Here is an 18,331-nt window from a genome sequence, read left to right on the forward strand (position 1 = left end):
CGAGGTGGGACATAGCGGTGGATGCGTTTGGACAAGTAAGCTGGGCCAGAACCGTATAGAGCTTTATAGGTCAAAACCAGCACTTTGAATTGGGCTCGGAGGTGGACCAGCAGCCAGTGGAGCTGGTACAACAGGGGGGTGGTATGCTCCCTATATGTCGCCCCAGTTAGTAGTCTGGCTGCCGACTATTGAACTAGCTGAAGTTTCCAAATCGTCTTCAAAGGCAGTCCTACATAGAGCGTGTTGCAGTAATCTATTCGGGATTAACTAGAGCGTGGACCACCGTGGCCACGTCAGACTTCCCAAGGTATGGGCGCAGCTGGCACACAAGTCTTAGTTGTGCAAAAGCTCCTCTGGCCACCGCCAAGACCTGGGGTTCCAGGCTCAGCGATGGATCCAGGATCACTCCCAAGCTGCGAACACCCAAGCTAGAATCATAGAATCATAGAGTTAGATGAGATCTCATGGGCCATCCAGTCCAACTCCCTGCCAAGAAGCAGGAAAATCACATTCAAAGCACCCCCAAAAGATGGCCATCCAGCCTCCTTTTAAAAGCCTCCAAAGAAGGAGCCTCCACCACAGTCCAGAGCAGAGAGTTCCACTGCTGAACATTTCTCACAGTTAGGAAGTACTTCTCCATGTTCAGGTGGAATCCTCTTTCCTGTAGTTTGAAGCCATTGTTCCGTGTCATAGTCTCCAGGGCAGCAGGAAACAAGCTTGCTCTCTCCTCCCTCCCTTAGGACATAAACTGTCCTAAGATATTGGCATCCATCTACATAGTAGAATTAATGCAGTTTGACACCACTTTAACAGTCATAGCTCGGTGCTATGGAATCATGGGAGCTGTGTCTTTATAAGGCATTCAACCTTCTCTGCCAGACTAGGGGCCCGTCCAGATAGGACCTTTATTGTGGGAACACCCTCAATATAGGAGGGGCTGTCCAGACAACGTTCTGGACAGTCCTGAATTAATTCACTACAAATTAGAAAAAGCGCTGGTTTGTAGCGAATTAATTTGATAGTGGATTTATTCCGCACCTTTTTGGAAGGCACAGGACAAATCCACTATTTCCAGGTCTGGACTGCAGAATACTGCAGTCCAGACGGTATTCCACAGTTTACCGGGCTAAATAAGCCTGTTAAATTGGGCGAATACTCACCCCCCCCCCACCAAGCTCCCAGACCCCTTAGAAAAATAATAAAAACTTATGTGGCCTCCATTAGAAGCCTTGGCCAGCTCTCCCAGCATGTAGAAATGATGTGCCAAGAGTGCAGGGGGGAGGAGGGAGGAAAATCCCCTCCCCCCGGCTCTTCTGGCATGTCATTTCTACATGCTGAGAGAGCCAGCCAAGGCTTCTAATGGAGGCCACATAAGTTTGTATTTCTTTTCTAAGGGGTGTAGGGGGAGGGGGAAGGGGTAGGGCCTCCACACATTCTCTCGGGCTAGCTCGTGCTTTCTGGGGTGGGTGTGGACAGGCCTCCAGAAACATCCACTTTTTTTAACGTGGATGCTTCTGGGATAAAGGCCTGTCTGGATCCGGCTTACAACTCCCATGATTCCATAGAATTGAGCTATGACCATTAAAGTGCTGTCAAACTTCATTAATTCTACAGTGTAACTGCACCCAGCGAAGTGTATAAGTAAAATCAGTTTAAAACAGGTTAAAATATAGAATAAAGATAAAGTCTGTTTTTTTGCAGTAGAGCAGACTAGTAGGAAAGGTAAGAGCTTGCATGTGTATTAGGGTTTTTTTCACGTGGAATTTGTAGGCCCTCGTCTCTGTCTAAAGAATCTAGTAGCCTTTGTGATTTTACCTTCTTCAAGAAGATCCTGATACCATATAAACTGGTACAATGAAAAGTAAACTTATGCTAGATTATGCAAAGAGCATTTATGAGGCTGGAAAATACAGTAATGAATAAAAACATGAGTTTTTCACCTAGCAATTACATGTTTGAACAGTACAAGCTTCTCTCTTTTCTCTTGGTTTTTGTTGTCTCTACAGCTCCTACAAATTTGGCAACTGAGCCAATATTAAGAGTATTGTATTCTCAATAGAGGGTCAGGCTCTGGCAGTTTTGAGGTTTATTAATGAGAACATTCTAATTTTCAACCGTGTAATGACAGACCTGTTCTCTGGCAGCTGATCTGACACTCAATGTTGTAACCTCTTACTTTTTGCAGCAGCAAAATGTAGTTTGTCAGATGAAGTTAGTTAGCCCTGTAAACTGACTTGGAGTTTGAAAAATAAGATGGTAGACACAGCCTTCGGTGTCCTGCAACATGTTAATCAGCATTAAGAATTCTCTACCTATGATTTATATGTGTGATTTAATCCTTTTTGGCAGTCATCAGAATGATTTTTACTCCATCTCTTAGCTTATATGAACTGTGGTCAGGCACTTATACAGTAAATAATGAAAGAAAAATGGTACTGTGCTTTTATCAGCTAGCAATATATTTTGGATAATTCAGCAACTCTTGACAGAATATTTGCCCAGACATGTGAATGAAAGAAGAAAAATATGAGAGAGGGGAACCACTGCTTTGTTCTAAAGCAGTGGTTCCCAACCAGTGGTCCCCAAGAAGTAAAATATGATCCATGGCCTCACCATTACTACACCGTTGCAACGGGAGTGACTAGTCTCATGAAAGCCTCTTATAGTGCCGACACAATGGGGATGTCGGGAAGGGAGAGGCTGACTACCTATGAAAGGCATGACAACAAGCCTCCTGACTGCTGCTTCTCCTCCCTCCCCATGAGTGGAGCCATTCTATGTGGCTCCTGGAAGAAGGGAGCCTTGGTATCTTCATTTTTAGGCCTGTTATTGGGGTTATTTGCATTGACGATACCATTGGATAGATCACATCAGCTGGCGACTACTGGATGGCATATGTTCTGTATCATAAACAAGAGCTGATGTGGTCTGTCCAATGCAGTTTTCTGAATCAGCACCCCAAATAACCAAACTGAATCTAAAGTTGGCCAACAACCGATTCGTAACTTCTTTGGTACTAATGTTGGAGAGTGGTCCCTTGTCAAAGTGGCCCCTGGTCAAAAAAAAAAGATTGGGAACCACTGCTCTCAAAAGACATGCATGATAGGTGTAATGGAAGTGCTTCTAGATATGACCAGTTAAGCTACTGAAGGTCAGGGATCATATTTTGCCTTCTCAATGTCATCTGCTATAGTCTTTGATCTGAGAACTGCATATTAGAGGTTCATTGTATCACACATAATTTTGTCACATACCTAGAAGCAGCTTCCATCTCCTGGTCTGTGTGTATGTTTGGGTTTTTAATTCCCATTATATGGAATGTAGGTACATTATATGTTTCAGTTTAATGTGTTCTTGGATCTAGGTCCTTTCCTTCTTAAAAAAAACTTCAAGGTGGTAAACACATTACAGTATTAGCTGAGTACTCACTGCTGCTACCTAGTACCTAAAATAAACAAACATTCTGGCATCCACACTGACAATCAGTGCTTTTATTAGTGTGAAGCACTATATCCATAAATAGTGAAAAGGTGTTTATGTTTTCCATTATTTTTATGATGCTACATGATAATGAGAGGAATGGAAAGAATGGGAGATTTTTTTTTAAAAAAAAAGCAGTCTGGAAATTGAAGACCCGGCCTTCTAGTGAAAAAATTGAACTGGAAAATGATTTAGCACATTTATTTGACTCACTTAAATTTACTAAATGGAACTTTTGAATATTCCAACAGGTCAAGTAAGTGTCTACATGATTACTGTGAAGTCAGATTTGTCTAATGCTATATTGGCATCTGTTATTGCTTATAAACTCTATGAAACAGTGATTTAAAAAAACGAAATGGTGAGTTTTCCACAGGAAAATTAGAACATTGGGAAAATGTTCTACTCGTGTCGTTTAGCGGTAGATTATAACCAATTTTGATGGAAGTTGACTTAACATGCAACTTTCATCAGTGTTCAGGCAATACGTCTTTCATGTCTTTTGAAAATATGCTGGACTGTTATGGCAATCAATTTTCAGGATGACTCCTGACAGTCACGAATGGTGTAACAAAAATGAATTAACATCTCCAAAATCTGATTAGGATTGCCATCAAATGTATAAATCTCAAAATATGGGCTTAGGCTTGGTTCAGCATGATTTCGCATCAGTTTCTGTTTATAATTGAGAAACAAGAGCTACCACATACCAACAACTGAATATTCATTTTCTTCTTTCACCATAAACACTCAATACACATTTAATATTTTGCTCTTAGGATCTGACCACATTCGAGAAAAGGATGGACTTTGGGCTGTCCTAATTTGGCTCTCAATCATGGCAGCTCGAAAACAGGGTGTAGAAGAGATTGTCAGAGAGCACTGGACAAAATTTGGCCGTCACTACTACTGCAGGTAATTTATAGCTGCTCTAGAGAAGGGTTAGTTCCATGAAAAGAGAAATTGTTTTGGTTTTTTGTAACATTTTTTGTATCCAATACAATAATTATGAAAACATTCATAAGTGTGATTGAATATGTCTCTGTATTCTCACCAAAGCATAAACTACTGGTATCTGTGAAGTTCCAATTGATAAATGTGCTCAGGGGTCTCAAATTTGTCAGTAGACTCATACAGTGACTTTAGTACTATAGGGTATGAGAGGTGACAACCTAACTTCCTTCAGATTAATATTCTAAGAAATGACCGTTTATCTTCAGTAATATTCTATGTAGTATGCATAAACTCTGATCTTGGAGTCTGACCTTAAAAGGAGGAACAACAGAAAAGAGGTTTCATTATTTAGAGTAAGAATAGGGTTCCACTAGAGTCCTAGACCCTCTGCCAAAGGAACTGAAGGCATTGAATGATTGATGTTCAGTTAGGTAGTGTGACATCACCAGCTGCTGATATATTGGTTTGGCCACTGCATTAAGGTGGCAGCACTGCTTGTACCAAGACACAGGATCAGACTGTTCAACAATACCAACTCCATATCTTGCAAGTACTTTGTCAGATACTTACACTGAACGTTTTCCCATTCACTGTAGCCTGTTTTGCCCTTTCACATTCCTTGGAGGAGATAAAGCAGGTGGAGGCTGTTCATCCTTTCTCTGGTTCTTATCATGCTTTATGGCAGGATAGCTTCTTACAATACTAGGTAGTATCTAAGATGCAGATTCTTCTCTGATACATGTATTTGAATAGAGATGAAAATCATGTTCCCTTTCTATAATTACATTAAAATTTGATATTACCGTGACATTTCACATGCATATTTTGTTCTTTAAATTTCTGCAATGCAAGATTTGATTATGAAGCGCTGGACCCTCGAACAGCATATTTCATAATGAGAGACCTGGAGGCTTTAATCACTGATAAGTCTTTCACTAATCAACAGTTTGCGGTTGGAAGCCATGTCTACACTGTGCAAAAAGGAAACAGTTTTGAATATGTGGATCCCGTAGATGGTACTGTGGCCAAAAGACAGGTATGACAAGCAAGCCCCCACCACCGCCACTTCCCCTGAATCTTTGAATGAGTAGAACTGGGAAAATACTTGTGGAAATAGTCCCTATTAATAGCACCTGAAACTGTAGTAATATGTGCATGCTTGTTTTAATCAACGTAATAGACCAAACATAAATGTGCAAGTTAAAAAATAGGGAAGAAATATATCAATGTGTGGAATTGTGGACAATATGTAGGGCATTGTGGACAGCATCTTTATGCTTGCCCACAATGCCCTGCCTCATGCAGAGAGGAAGAACAGTTTAAAGCTACAGACAATGCAGTTGCTATTGCCTGTTTTTGGTCTAAAACTATTTAGCTGCTTGTGATCCCTATATTGTATCAGATTAAACTTATTTATTATGCAATGCTTTTGACACGAATTTTTTTTACGTAGAATGATACTAAATAACAGTGGGTGAGTTTAAACATTCTTGAATAGACTATATTAAGAGAATATGTCACAAAACGATATTGGCAAATAATAATATTGCTTCCAATACCCATGTTATTGCTTTCCTCCCAAGGGTCTAAGAATAATTTTCTCTGATGCATCCAGACTCATCTTCAGATTAAGTGCTTCTAGTCATGTACGCGCTACTCTCCGGATCTATGCGGAAAGCTATGAAAAAGACCCCAGTAAACATGACAGAGAACCACAGGTACGTATAGAAGAAAAATGCTTTTAGCTCTCTCAAAAAATGAATATCTTGTATGCGGGAAGATGTCAGAAGGTAAAGAAAATTCATTCCTATTACATAAGAGGTTACATCTGTGTGCAATGTCTGTTCGTTGTGTTCACTGTGAAAGAGAGTAACACTAGAATGAGCTGTCTTTGGGAATCAGGTGCCTTGCTGGTTTCTCATACATTGAATAAGGATATGTGAAGCTTGAGAATTTTTCTGAATAATTACATTTGTAAACAGTAGCATTGTCTTCACTCAAAACATAACCATATAGTAACTGTTCATGAGGCAAGCCATTTCTGCAAAATTCAGTCAGCCCTCCACATTTTTGGATTTATTTTTGACGGATTTGATTAATATCTGGCAGAAGCTGACCATAGAGTTGCACTGGAAGATGTAGAGATTCCCAGAAATGTGCTTTATCAGGTTTAAAAATGCTGTTTTTAAATTCACATTTTTCTACTTTCTCAGGGGTCCTGCATCCCTTGCAAATGCATTGAGCTGGCAGTTGTTCCTTTATGTGTCCAATAAAATCCTTGTATTTACGTTGTTTGGATCCGCCTGATGATTACTTTTGCAGGAACTGCATTTCTTAGACAGCTTAGAACAGTGTTTCTCAACCTTCCTAATGCTGCGACCCCTTAATACAGTTCCTCATGTTATGGTGACCCCCAACCATAACATTATTTTTGTTGTTATTTTATACCTGTAATTTTGCTACTGTTATGAATTGTAATGTAACTATCTGATATGCAGGATGTATTTTCACTTACTGGACCAAATTTGGCACAAATACCCGATACGGCCAAATTTGAATATTGCTCAGGTTGGGGGGGATTGATATTGTCATTTGGGAGTTGTAGTTGCTGGGATTTATAGTTCATCTACAATAGAGCATCTGGACTCCACCAATGATGGAATTGAACCAAACTTGGCACACAGAACTCCCATGACCAACAGAAAATACTGGAAGGGTTTGGTGGGCATTGACCTTGAGTTTTGGAGTTGTAGTTCCCCTACATCCAGAGAGCACTGTAGACTCAAACAATGATGGATTGAGACCAAACTTGGCACGAATACTCAATATGCCCAAATGTGAACACTGGTGGAGTTTGGGGAAATTAGACCTTGACATTTGGGAGTTGTAGTTGCCGGGATTTATAGTTCACCTACAATCAAAGAGGATTTGAAACCCCAACAATGATAGAATTGGGCCAAACTTCCCACACAGAACCCCCATGACTAACAGAAAATACAGTGTTTTCTGATGGTCTTTGGCAAACCCCCCCCCCCCATGACCCCCCAGGGGTTCTGACTTCCAGGTTGAGAAACGTTGGCTTAGAAGGTTCCCTTACACCAGGGAAGATCTGTATTCTGACAGACTATGGCTCTTCAGGATCTTTATTAGAAGTTTTTCATACCACCCTATGGCTTGGATCCTTTTGAAAAAGTTGTGTGGTTGCACTTTAAGTAAGGAGGCATGCAGCTCTTAGAATGAGCCAAAGTACAATCTATATAAAGCAGATGCATACAGCAAATGGCCTGGTGGTGTAACGGGTTAAACTGCTGAGCTGCTGAAGTTGCTGACCGAAAGGTCAATGGTCCGAATCCAGGGAGCAGGGTAAGCCCCCCACTTGTATATCTCCACTTATTCCTCATTTTATGATCTTCGCTATTACTCAGCAGTCTCCTGCTTCAATACCACAACAAGATTTCAGTGCTGTTTCATCCAGAGGAAGCGAAGTCATATAAAACTTTCCCTGGGTTTCTCAATAGAACATCTAGTAGGCCCTGATCCAGGAGATTGCTCAGTCCCACTGAAAAAAATTAGGAAGCATTTAAAGGTATTCTGAAACATAGTCAAGGCACCATTTTAGTTGTCATGTGGTCAGAGGCATGTTTCTTTAACAAACTTTACTTTGCATTGTCCAAATAAGGCCTCCAATTTAAGCATAGTTACTTGGACGTGAATAGTAATTCCAAGTAATTATAGTTGGGATCAGGCTGTGTAAAACTAGCTAAGGAAAATGTGTTCTTTCCTTCTCCTTTCCCTGTTCCAAGGGAACAGTTCTGGAAAACAACTTCTATATGCTTAGTCTATGGGGTGAGAATAATTGCCTTCTTCCCTAGTAACATTTTCCCCTGGGGACAAAGAAGGAAATGTTCGTCTAGCAAGATATATGTACTGAAGAAAAGCCTGGATATTTCCTTTTTCTCTTCTTCGGTTCAAGTGCACCATTCTAAATTAAAATTTACCATTTTTAAAATAACTTACTGTCAGGCCAGTTTGTCTGGAGAACTGCTTAGCGACTGCAGCCCAGTGACTTGCCATAACAATCTTACAGTTGGGAAACCCAAATGCCAAAGTCTCTGCTAGTTTTGGATTCCTTGTAAGGAAGAAATGTGAAGCTGCCTGAGAGCTGAGAGTTCGCTTGTGTTTATAAACAAAATCTGTCCTGTACCAAAGAGGAATTAAAAGCCAAGGGAGTTTCAGCAGAATGAAACAAACATCTGCTATATCATATTTGCTTTACAGTTTTGTCTGATTGGTGGGAAACTTTACAAGAAAAGCCTTCAGTCATTCATGAACTGAAAAATTCAGAATGAAATTTTTCATTCTGACCTCACCTCTGAGGGTGCTTGCCATAGATGCAGGCGAAACGTCAGGAGAAATGCCTCTAGAACATGGCCATATAGCCCGAAAAAACCCACAAGAACTCAGAATGAAATTCTCACTTGAAAAGGTTTTTGGGATTGAGCAGCAATTGCAGAAAACCTCAATGATTACAAAAATAAATGTTTGACCTCTTGTGGATTAATTTTAGTCTGAAGCATTTGGTTTGAAAATGGGCAGACATATGCCCCAAACAATAAAACAGTCAGTCTTCAAGGTCGGATGAATATTTATTTATTTATTATTTACCCTATTTATACCCCGCTTTTCTCTACTCCGAAGGGGACTCAAGGTGGCTTACATATAGGCAATTATTCAATGCCTTAAAACACATTCTGGTAACATTAAAATTAAATTAAAATTAATACAAATTAAGCATTCAAAACATTTAAAAGCATTACATTCAATATAAAATCACGCCATCCATAATTGTAATCCAAAGACGTTCCGTACTTATTGCACATATTCCAAATCTGTTATTGCACTGCACTATTATCCAAAAGTCTGATCCCAAAGCCAAGTTTTTACTTTCCTTCTGAAGGCTAAGAGGGAGGGAGCCGATCTAATGTTGCTGGGGAGGGAGTAACATAGCTGAGGGGCCACCACTGAGAACACCCTGTCTTTTGTCCCCACCAGTCGTGCTTGCGAAGGAGGTGGAATTCAGAGCAGGGTCTCTCCAGATGATCTTAATCTCCAAGGTGGTTCATAGGGGGAGATATGTTCAGACAAGTAATCTGGTCCAGAACTGTTTAAGGCTTTATAGGCTAAAGCCAGCACCTTGAATTGTGCTCAGTAGTAGACTTGCAGCCAATGGAACTGGTGCAACAGGAGGGATGTCCTCTCTCTGCACACCCCTCTGGTGATCAACAAATACCAGATTCTTAGTGCTGAGATATTTAAAATCATCTTCCTTTCTTTAGTCAGTTGCTTCAATCAGCATTTATACACAGATGTTTATTCTGTTTTGTGGTCAACTGAGCTTTTTATTGAAGTTAAAGGAATAGGAAAGGGAGCAGAGACCATTGTTTAATTGCTGTGCATGCACAAACAAACTGTACAATACCAGTTTTTTCTGTAACAGTAAGGTGTCTTAGTTTGTGTTTAAACGTATAGATGAAAAGATTGATACATCCAGTCAGGCCCGTAGCCAGGATTTCGTTTCGGGGGGGAGGGGGGCTGAATTTTTTTTCAGGGGGGGTTTCGGGGGGGCTGAGTTTCGGGGGGGCTGAGTCTGAGTGAAAGAGGGTCTAGCCTAGCAAACCTTTTGTATCATTACCCCAATACCCCCATGCATATGGGATATATTGAGTATGGTGATCAGATCATGATATGAATAAACATAACAGTTTAAATAATGCACCATTAAGGCCTTTTCGCGAACCACCATGAAAATTTGGGGGGGGACTGAAGCCCCCCGAGCCCCCCCCCCCCCGGCTACATGCCTGCATCCAGTGTATAAATTCTGCAAATTTCATAATGTTAGAAGTCTTATAAAATGTTGACTCTTGGTTCACCGAGGAGCTGGCAGCGATGAAGCGAAAGAAGAGGAGGTTAGAGTGCGTGTGGCGCCAGAATCCCACCAATCCAGCCCAAACACACCTGAATGCCTTTCTAAGGTCCTACGGTGTGGCAATAACGGCAGCTCAGAAAATATTCATCACAGCCAATATTGCATCAGCGAAGAATCGTCCGGCAGAGCTTTTCCAAGTTGTCAGGGGCCTGTTAAATCCGCAAAAAAGCGAGGCCTTGGACAACTCGGTGGCTCGCTGTGAAGCATTTGCTCGATCCTTCGCAGATAAAATTGAGCGGATTCGATCGGGTTTTGACGTCATGTTAACGGCAGTCTCTGGGGATGTAACGAGAACATCTGCTTGTCCAGTTTTATTGGATTCTTTTCAATTGGTTCAGCTTGAGGATGTGGACAGGATCCTTGGAGAGGTGCGACCCACCACATGCATCCTAGACCCCTGCCCATCTTGGCTGATCAAGGAAACCAGAGGGGGTTTGGCGGAGTGGGTGAAGGTGATGGTTAATGCCTCCCTACAAGAAGGAATATTTCCAGCGAGCTTAAAACAAGCTATTATAAAACCGCTGTTGAAGAAACCATCACTGGATCCCACTCAATTCGACAACTATCGGCCAGTTTCCAATCTTCCCTACTTGGGCAAAGTCATGGAACGTGTGGTGGCAACACAACTCCAGGGGTTTCTGGTAGACACTGATTATCTGGATCCGGCACAGTCTGGCTTTAGGCCGGGACATGGAACTGAGACAGCCTTGGTCGCCTTGGTAGATGATCTTCGCAGGGAACTGGACAGGGGGAGTGTGTCCCTGTTAGTTCTGCTGGACCTCTCAGCGGCCTCGATACCGTCGATCATGGTATCCTTCTGGGTCGCCTCATGGATATGGGGCTCGGGGGCACTGCTTTACAATGGCTCCGATCCTTCCTTGAGGGACGGACCCAGAAGGTGTTATTGGGTGACACCTGTTCGGCCCCACAACCGTTGTTGTGTGGAGTCCCACAGAGTTCAATTCTGTCCCCGATGTTATTTAACATCTACATGAAGCCGTTGGGAGAGATCATTCGGAGTTTCGGAATGAGATGTTATCTCTACGCAGATGATGTCCAAATCTGTCACTCCTTTCCACCTGTCACCAAGGAGGCTGTCCAGACCTTGAACCGGTGTTTAGCTGCTGTGTCGGACTGGATGAGAGCTAACAAATTGAAATTGAATCCAGACAAGACAGAGGTCCTACTGGTCAGTTGTAAGGCCGAACAGGCTATAGGGTTACAGCCTGTGTTAGACGGGGTTACACTCCCCCTGAAGACGCAGGTTCGCAGCTTGGGGGTGATCCTGGACTCAGCGGTGGCCGGGAGAGCTTTCGCACAATTAAAACTTGTGCGCCAGCTGCGCCCATACCTTGAGAAGCCAGATCTGGCCACGGTGGTCCACGCTCTTGTCACATCCTGGCTGGATTACTGCAACGCACTCTACGTGGGGTTGCCTTTGAAGACTGCTCGGAAACTACAACTAGTCCAGCGAGAAGCAGCCAAATTGCTCACCGGAGCGACGTACAGGGAGCATACAACCCCCCTGTTGCGCCAGCTCCACTGGCTGCCGATCCAATTCCGAGCACAATTCAAAGTGCTGGTTTTGACCTACAAAACCCTATACGGTTCCGGCCCAGTGTATTTGTCCGAACGGATCTCCCTCTACGTCCCATCTCGAAGCTTAAGATCTTCTGGGGAGGCCCTGCTCTCGACCCCGCCACTGTCACAAGTGAGGCTGGCGGGGACGAGGAGCAGGGCCTTCTCAGTGGTGGCCCCCCACCTGTGGAACTCACTCACCGGGGAGATTAGATCATCATCTTCCCTTTTGGCGTTTAGGAAAAAACTGAAGACCTGGATCTGGGATCAAGCCTTTGGTCATTCGGACAGCTAACTGAAGGATCTGATGATAGACAAGGACAAATGGAATGGAATGGATATATGGACTCTGAACCCTGAGCATGAGACTGTTTTATTATTTTTATTATGTACTGATGTTTTTAATTAATTGTTGAATTGTTTGTATTTGTATTGCTTGTGAATTGCCTTGGGCATCTAATTGTGCCCCCACTGTAAGCCGCCCTGAGTCCCCCCCGGGGTGAGAAGGGCGGGGTATAAGTAAATGAAATAAATAAAATAAATAAAAATTGACATAAAGCAACAGCCTCAGCATTTGGTTTATAAATGAAAAACACAGGGAAGAATTAGCGTCAATGTCTGTACTAAACAGCTAATGGCAATAAGTTATAGTCAATTGTTTTTCTAACAATGCCTCCCTAATGCTTCCTTTCTCGTTTGAAAGTTTTGTTTTGTTTTTTTGCCAACACTGAAATTGTTTTGTATCTCTTTTACACAAAAATAAGTGTTTTATTATAAAGTTAGATGCATTTTATATCTTATTAGGAGAAATATTTCAATTTTACCCGGTGGCATGGTGGGTTAAACCCTTAGCAGGCAGGACTGAAGACTGACAGTTTGGAGGTTCAAATCCAATGAGAGTGTGGATGAGCTCCCTCTGTCAGCTCCAGCTCCCCATGCGGGAACATGAGAGAAGCCTCCCACAAGGATGGTAAAACATCAAAACATCTGGGTGTTCCCTGGGAAACGTCCTTGGAGACGACCAATTCTTTCACACCAGAAGTGACTTGCAATTTTTCAAGTCGTTTCTGACACAAAAAAATGTAAATAGAATTAGTTTACAGATAGCTGAAACAGGATATCATGGTTACTGAGTTTACAGATAGCTGAAACAGGATATCATGGTTATTTATCAGATTTGATTGACTATTCTGCAGAGATGCTAATTAGAGTTGTCCCTCCACATTTGCGGGATAAGCATTTGCGGCTTTGATTATTCACGATTACAGTATTTCCCACCACCTCTTCTGCTGCCTTCTGTGTATCTGAAAAAATATGTTTTCTCTAGGCATTTTCTATGTCCTCTAGAGTGATTCTGTGGCATCATAGAATTGTGTTAGAGAAAGTAGAGATTACTACAAGAGTAGTTTCTCCAGCCAAAAAGTAGCAATTGTGATTTTTATTTATATTTAGGAAGTTTTCCCCACTTTAATAGGAATCATGGTCCTCCAACTCTCCAAAATTGACGGGACTACTGTAAATTATTTTCTTGCCTTTTTTGTTTTTTTTGCCTTGGTTTGTAATCTTATTTTACTGTACTGCTATTAGTGATGGACTTTTTAAAAAGTCTTGCTGGAGAAAGTTCTAAAACTTAAGCTGAAAGTGTGACTGACAATGACCATTGTTTGTAAATGTGTATACTACACCACCTTCATGTTGAGCAAAATCATTTTCCATGTAGGCAGAGGTTAATTCATATTGATTTGCGTCATGGGGAGAGCAGGAGTAACTGGAGGCTTCCACTCCGGACACATCTGAGGAAACCTGTAGTGCATTTCTAATAAGTTTGCAGCTGTAAAACACACATAACCATCTGAACTTATTTCCTGTGTAACAAATCTCTGGTAGGAGAGATTATGGTGTGCCCCCCCCCCCCCCAGAAGAGTTGTATTTGCATTGTGTGCTGAACTGGAAAACAATACTGAATGTTCTGCCAATATGAAACACTAAATTATTTATGACTTTATGACCCATATGATTAAGATGACAGGAAGCACCTTTGAATAAGAGGCTGGGCTCAAAGAATAATCTCTTCCATGTCAGTTGATCAAAGCAGTTAGGAGATAAAAAGTGGAACAGTGAATTTGTTTTGATTTTGTTGTTATATGCCTTCAAGTCTTAGGTGCCCATAAATTGACCCTATCACAGGGTTTTGTTAAGCCCCTTAACAAAAAAAAATACCAAGAAATAAAAGGTAAAGGTTTCCCCTGACATTAAGTCTTGTCGTGTCCAACTCTGGAGGTTGTTGCTCATCTCCATTTCTAAATCAAAGAGCCGGCATTGTCCGTAGACATCATGTGGCCAGCATGACTGCATGGACCACCATTATCTTCCCACAGAAGTGGTACCTATTGATCTATTCACATTTGCATGTTTTCGAACTGCTAAGTTGGCAGAAGTTGGGCCTAACAGCAGGAGCTCAGCCCGCTCCTGGATTAAAACTGCCAACTTTTTGGTCAGCAAGTTCAGCAGCTCAGCAGTTTAACCTGCAGTGCCACCAGAGGGTCAGAATAGAGAAACAGAGGGTTTTTAAAAATAAAAAGCTTAGAATGTCTTTAGTTCTTTTTACTTTTGAAGCCTTATCCATTATTTAGAAATTCAGAAACTAAGACATCTGAACACTTCAGGTTCCTCAAATAATTTACCTAACGAAGAAAGGAAACACATGAATTTGAAGAAAGTTTACCTCTCAGTTTGAAATCAGAGAGTTGGAAGACACTTTGTGGGTCACCCAGTCTAACCCCCTGTCAAGAAGCAGGAAAATCGCATTCAAGTCTATACTAAGGCTATTGGGAAAATGTAACATTTTATGGATTTATAACATAGAGCTGTTCCTTTAATGTAATTGGAAATAAACAATGATTTGTAAGTATCACATAATTTTTAAAGACAGAAAATATACTTTCAATAACATTTGAAAAAATTCTGGATATTGTGCAACAATTAGAATTCTGGTTGTAGTAATTTATTCTAAATATCGCCACCTAGCTTCTTTTTTTCCTTACCTTCTTGTTTCCTTAAGGAACAGTTTTTAAAGAAACATTAATTAAACTGTCTTATCAGTGGCCGCAGGAACTCTGGTCCATGCAAGCACATTAAGAAACCATTATAGGATTTTATCAATGTACTGTAGTGTGCACTTCTGTCAAAAGTGGGGAAATATCCCTTCACTGAGATAAAACCTGGTCAAAATGCAAAGGTAATATGTGATATGTGTGTAGCTAACAATGCACTCTAAAATCTTGATTTCTATAAACCAAACTTTGGATTTTGAATATTCTAGCCACTGCAACCAATTGCAGTTTTCAAACTGCATTATATAGCAATGCAGATGGAGCCGTAGTCTCTTTGAGTAACAATTTGTTGTAATTCCCTTTCTAAGCTCACTTAACAATTGGCCATTGCCAAATCTTATGCAACTCAATACCCCACTTTCTTTATTTTCTTAATTCCATTTTCTTGAAATATTTGAAGAACTGGCTCTTCTGTAATACAGCAAAAACTGGGATAACGAAGAAAAGGGAGCCATTCAAATGGTTTCAGAGAGGCATGTGATCTCAATTCTGGATACTTGTCTTTGGATTGACATACTTCAGTTTGGAAAGTTTAAAAACATTCAAAAGAAAAGTTAACAACAACAACTTTATTCTTATACCATGCCACCATTTTCCCAAAGGGACTCGGAGCAGCTTATATGTGGGTCACAATGCCTGCAAAACATAAAAGCAAAACAATCCATTAAAGCAAAAACACAATTAAAATAAGAGCATAGTGAAATATAACAATCCAAATAAAAACATAAGAATATAAAACAGCAATGTTGAAACTCAAAACACTGCTCAACAAAACCAATAACCAGTAATACAATGGACATAACCAGACAATAAAAAGGCTGGGCATGGGATAGTGAAAAACAATAAAAGGGTCTGACATGGAATAGTGCCTCCTTTAAAAAGTGGCCCAGGTGGCATGATTGACAACCAATAGACGAATAACATAAAACCTTATATATTTCTTACGCCAAGCCATATGTGGTCAAATATTTAGTCATATAAATGGTATGCTGGAAAAATGTACAGAGAGGCACTTAATAAATTAATGTGATTTTTTTCCTGTTTGAAATGCAAAATGTTTTGCTATGAAGGTCAGTTTATTCCCAAAATATGAGTGTTGCTGAACTAACAACACTCTGCTCCCACCAGTCTAGTCATCTCTTTAATGTACAGTAAAGCAGTTCTTAATATGGGAGACATTCCTTCAACTGTAACAAATTGTAAACCTGAAGAAGATACTTTAGTTTTTAGAAGTTAAATGTATCAGCATTTCATTTACTTGAAATTAAGAGGCCAACACATTTTATGCTTAGTAAGAAGCAATACCACAATAGAAAAAGTGAAAAAACAAACATCTGCTAATCACGCTCCATGCTGCTCTGACTCACTGGGAATGACGGGGGAACTACGTGAGGATGCTTTTTGCAGACTTTATTTCCACGTTTAATACATTCCTCCCATATAGACTGGTGTCTAAACTTATAAATCTTGGATTGTCATATTCAATCTGTTCTTGGATTGTGAACTTCTTGCCTGGACATTTCCAGAGGGTTAGATTATTAGGTATTTCTTTATCGTGTCAGAAGCGAACTGAGGGTACAGTTGTAATGTATTTAAAAACACAAAGTTAAAAACTTAGCATTATACTAAATGTGCTTTGACCAGTAGCTGGCCACTTGGAGACCTCTGGTGTTGCTATAAGAAGGTCCTCCATTGTGCATGTAGCAGTGGCTCAGGCTGCATTGTAGTTAAGTGGTCTGTTGTTTGTTCTTCTCCATACTCCATACTATACTTTGTGGCCCCATTTCTTAAGGTTGGCTCTACATCTTGTGGTGCCAGAACACAGTCTGTTGAGCGTCTTCCAAGTCACCCTGTCTTCTGAGTTGTAACACATGCTGATGTCCCCTGGGCAACGTCTTTGTGGACAGCTGATTCTCTCTCACCCAAAGCAACTTGTAGCATGCAGCCAAACAAACAAGTTGCAGATTATTAGATAATCATACCTCTTTCACTCTCACTCTTAACACTGGGATGCCTCAGGGCTGTGTTTTGGGTCCTCTGCTTTATACTTTTACACATATGATTGCATCCCTGTCCACCACAGCAATATCATTACCAAATCTGCAAATGATATGAGTGGTGGGGCTTATTTCTGAAGGGGATGAGTCTGCCTATCGGAATGAGGTGGATGGCCTGCTCTTGTGGTAAAGGGACAATAACTTGGTTTTTAACATCAATAGAACCAAGGAGCTCATAGTGATCTACAGAAAGAATAGATGCAAAATTCAGCCCTTGGTCATAAATGGAGACCAAGTGGAACAGGTGGCCAATTTTAAGTTCCTGGGTGTCACTGTTAAGGGGGATCTGACCTAGGGCATTAATACAGCAGCAGATTGTACAATTTGAGACTTCTGAGGAACCAATAACTGAATGAAAAAACCACTGTGTTATAGGGAGTGTCCTAACCTGCATCTGCACATGGTTTGGTAACTGCACAGGGGCAGATAGGAATATGCTCCAAAGGGTCACCACTACTGTACAGAGAATCATTGGTTGCCCTCTCCCCTCTTTGGAAGGACTTTGTAAGCCCTGCAGCCTTAAGAAAGCTCAGAACTTCCTTAAGGATCCACCTTGCCCAGCATATTCTTTTTTATTCTTATTATTATGACCATCTGGCAGATGGTACAGGGTGACAAAGACAAGGACAAAAAAACTGAGAGATAGCTTTTTATCTTAGAGCTGTATATGTATTGGTGAAACTCCATGGTTTCACATTGATGGCATTGGGGGCTGTGTGGTGGTGGTTGGAGTGTGGAGGGATGGGTGTATTGATTTTGTGATGTGTGCTGGGGAAAGCATTTAATTTTGTTGTACAATGTACAAGGACAATAAAGCTATTCTATTCTAGCCAAAAACTCAGTGAAGACTTTTAGGTGGAAATGTGAGTGATTAATAATCAATCAATAAATGGGCACAAACTGCTATTTCAGATATCATTGAAGATGCTTCATTTGAATGTTCTTCATTAATGTGTTTTTAAGTAATAACTCTTTTTCAATGAACATCTAGGCTGTGGCACCATTGGGCTTATTTGAGCCCATTAAACCCAGATTTTAAGTGCATTGGTTTTATTTTGTTTTGTGGCCATTTCAATTGATATGTAAATCTGAAGAGTTTGGCTAAATTTTGAGGATTTGGAAACCCTCCCTCAGGTTCCTGCTTGTTAGTCTGGAATGAGGAA

General features: G+C 40.9%; 1 protein-coding gene across 1 annotated transcript in view; it reads left to right on the forward strand.

Moving 5' to 3' along the window:
* Nucleotides 1-18,331, forward strand: part of PGM5 (phosphoglucomutase 5) — a 69,127-nt gene that overhangs the window by 44,702 nt on the left and 6,094 nt on the right. Inside the window, exons 8-10 of the mRNA XM_060762246.2 lie at nucleotides 4,260-4,395; nucleotides 5,287-5,470; nucleotides 6,018-6,152. Coding sequence (XP_060618229.1) covers nucleotides 4,260-4,395; nucleotides 5,287-5,470; nucleotides 6,018-6,152 — 455 coding nt within the window. The remainder of the gene's footprint in view (nucleotides 1-4,259; nucleotides 4,396-5,286; nucleotides 5,471-6,017; nucleotides 6,153-18,331) is intronic.

This window comes from Anolis sagrei, chromosome 2, assembly GCF_037176765.1.
Source record: "Anolis sagrei isolate rAnoSag1 chromosome 2, rAnoSag1.mat, whole genome shotgun sequence".
NCBI lineage: Eukaryota > Metazoa > Chordata > Lepidosauria > Squamata > Dactyloidae > Anolis > Anolis sagrei.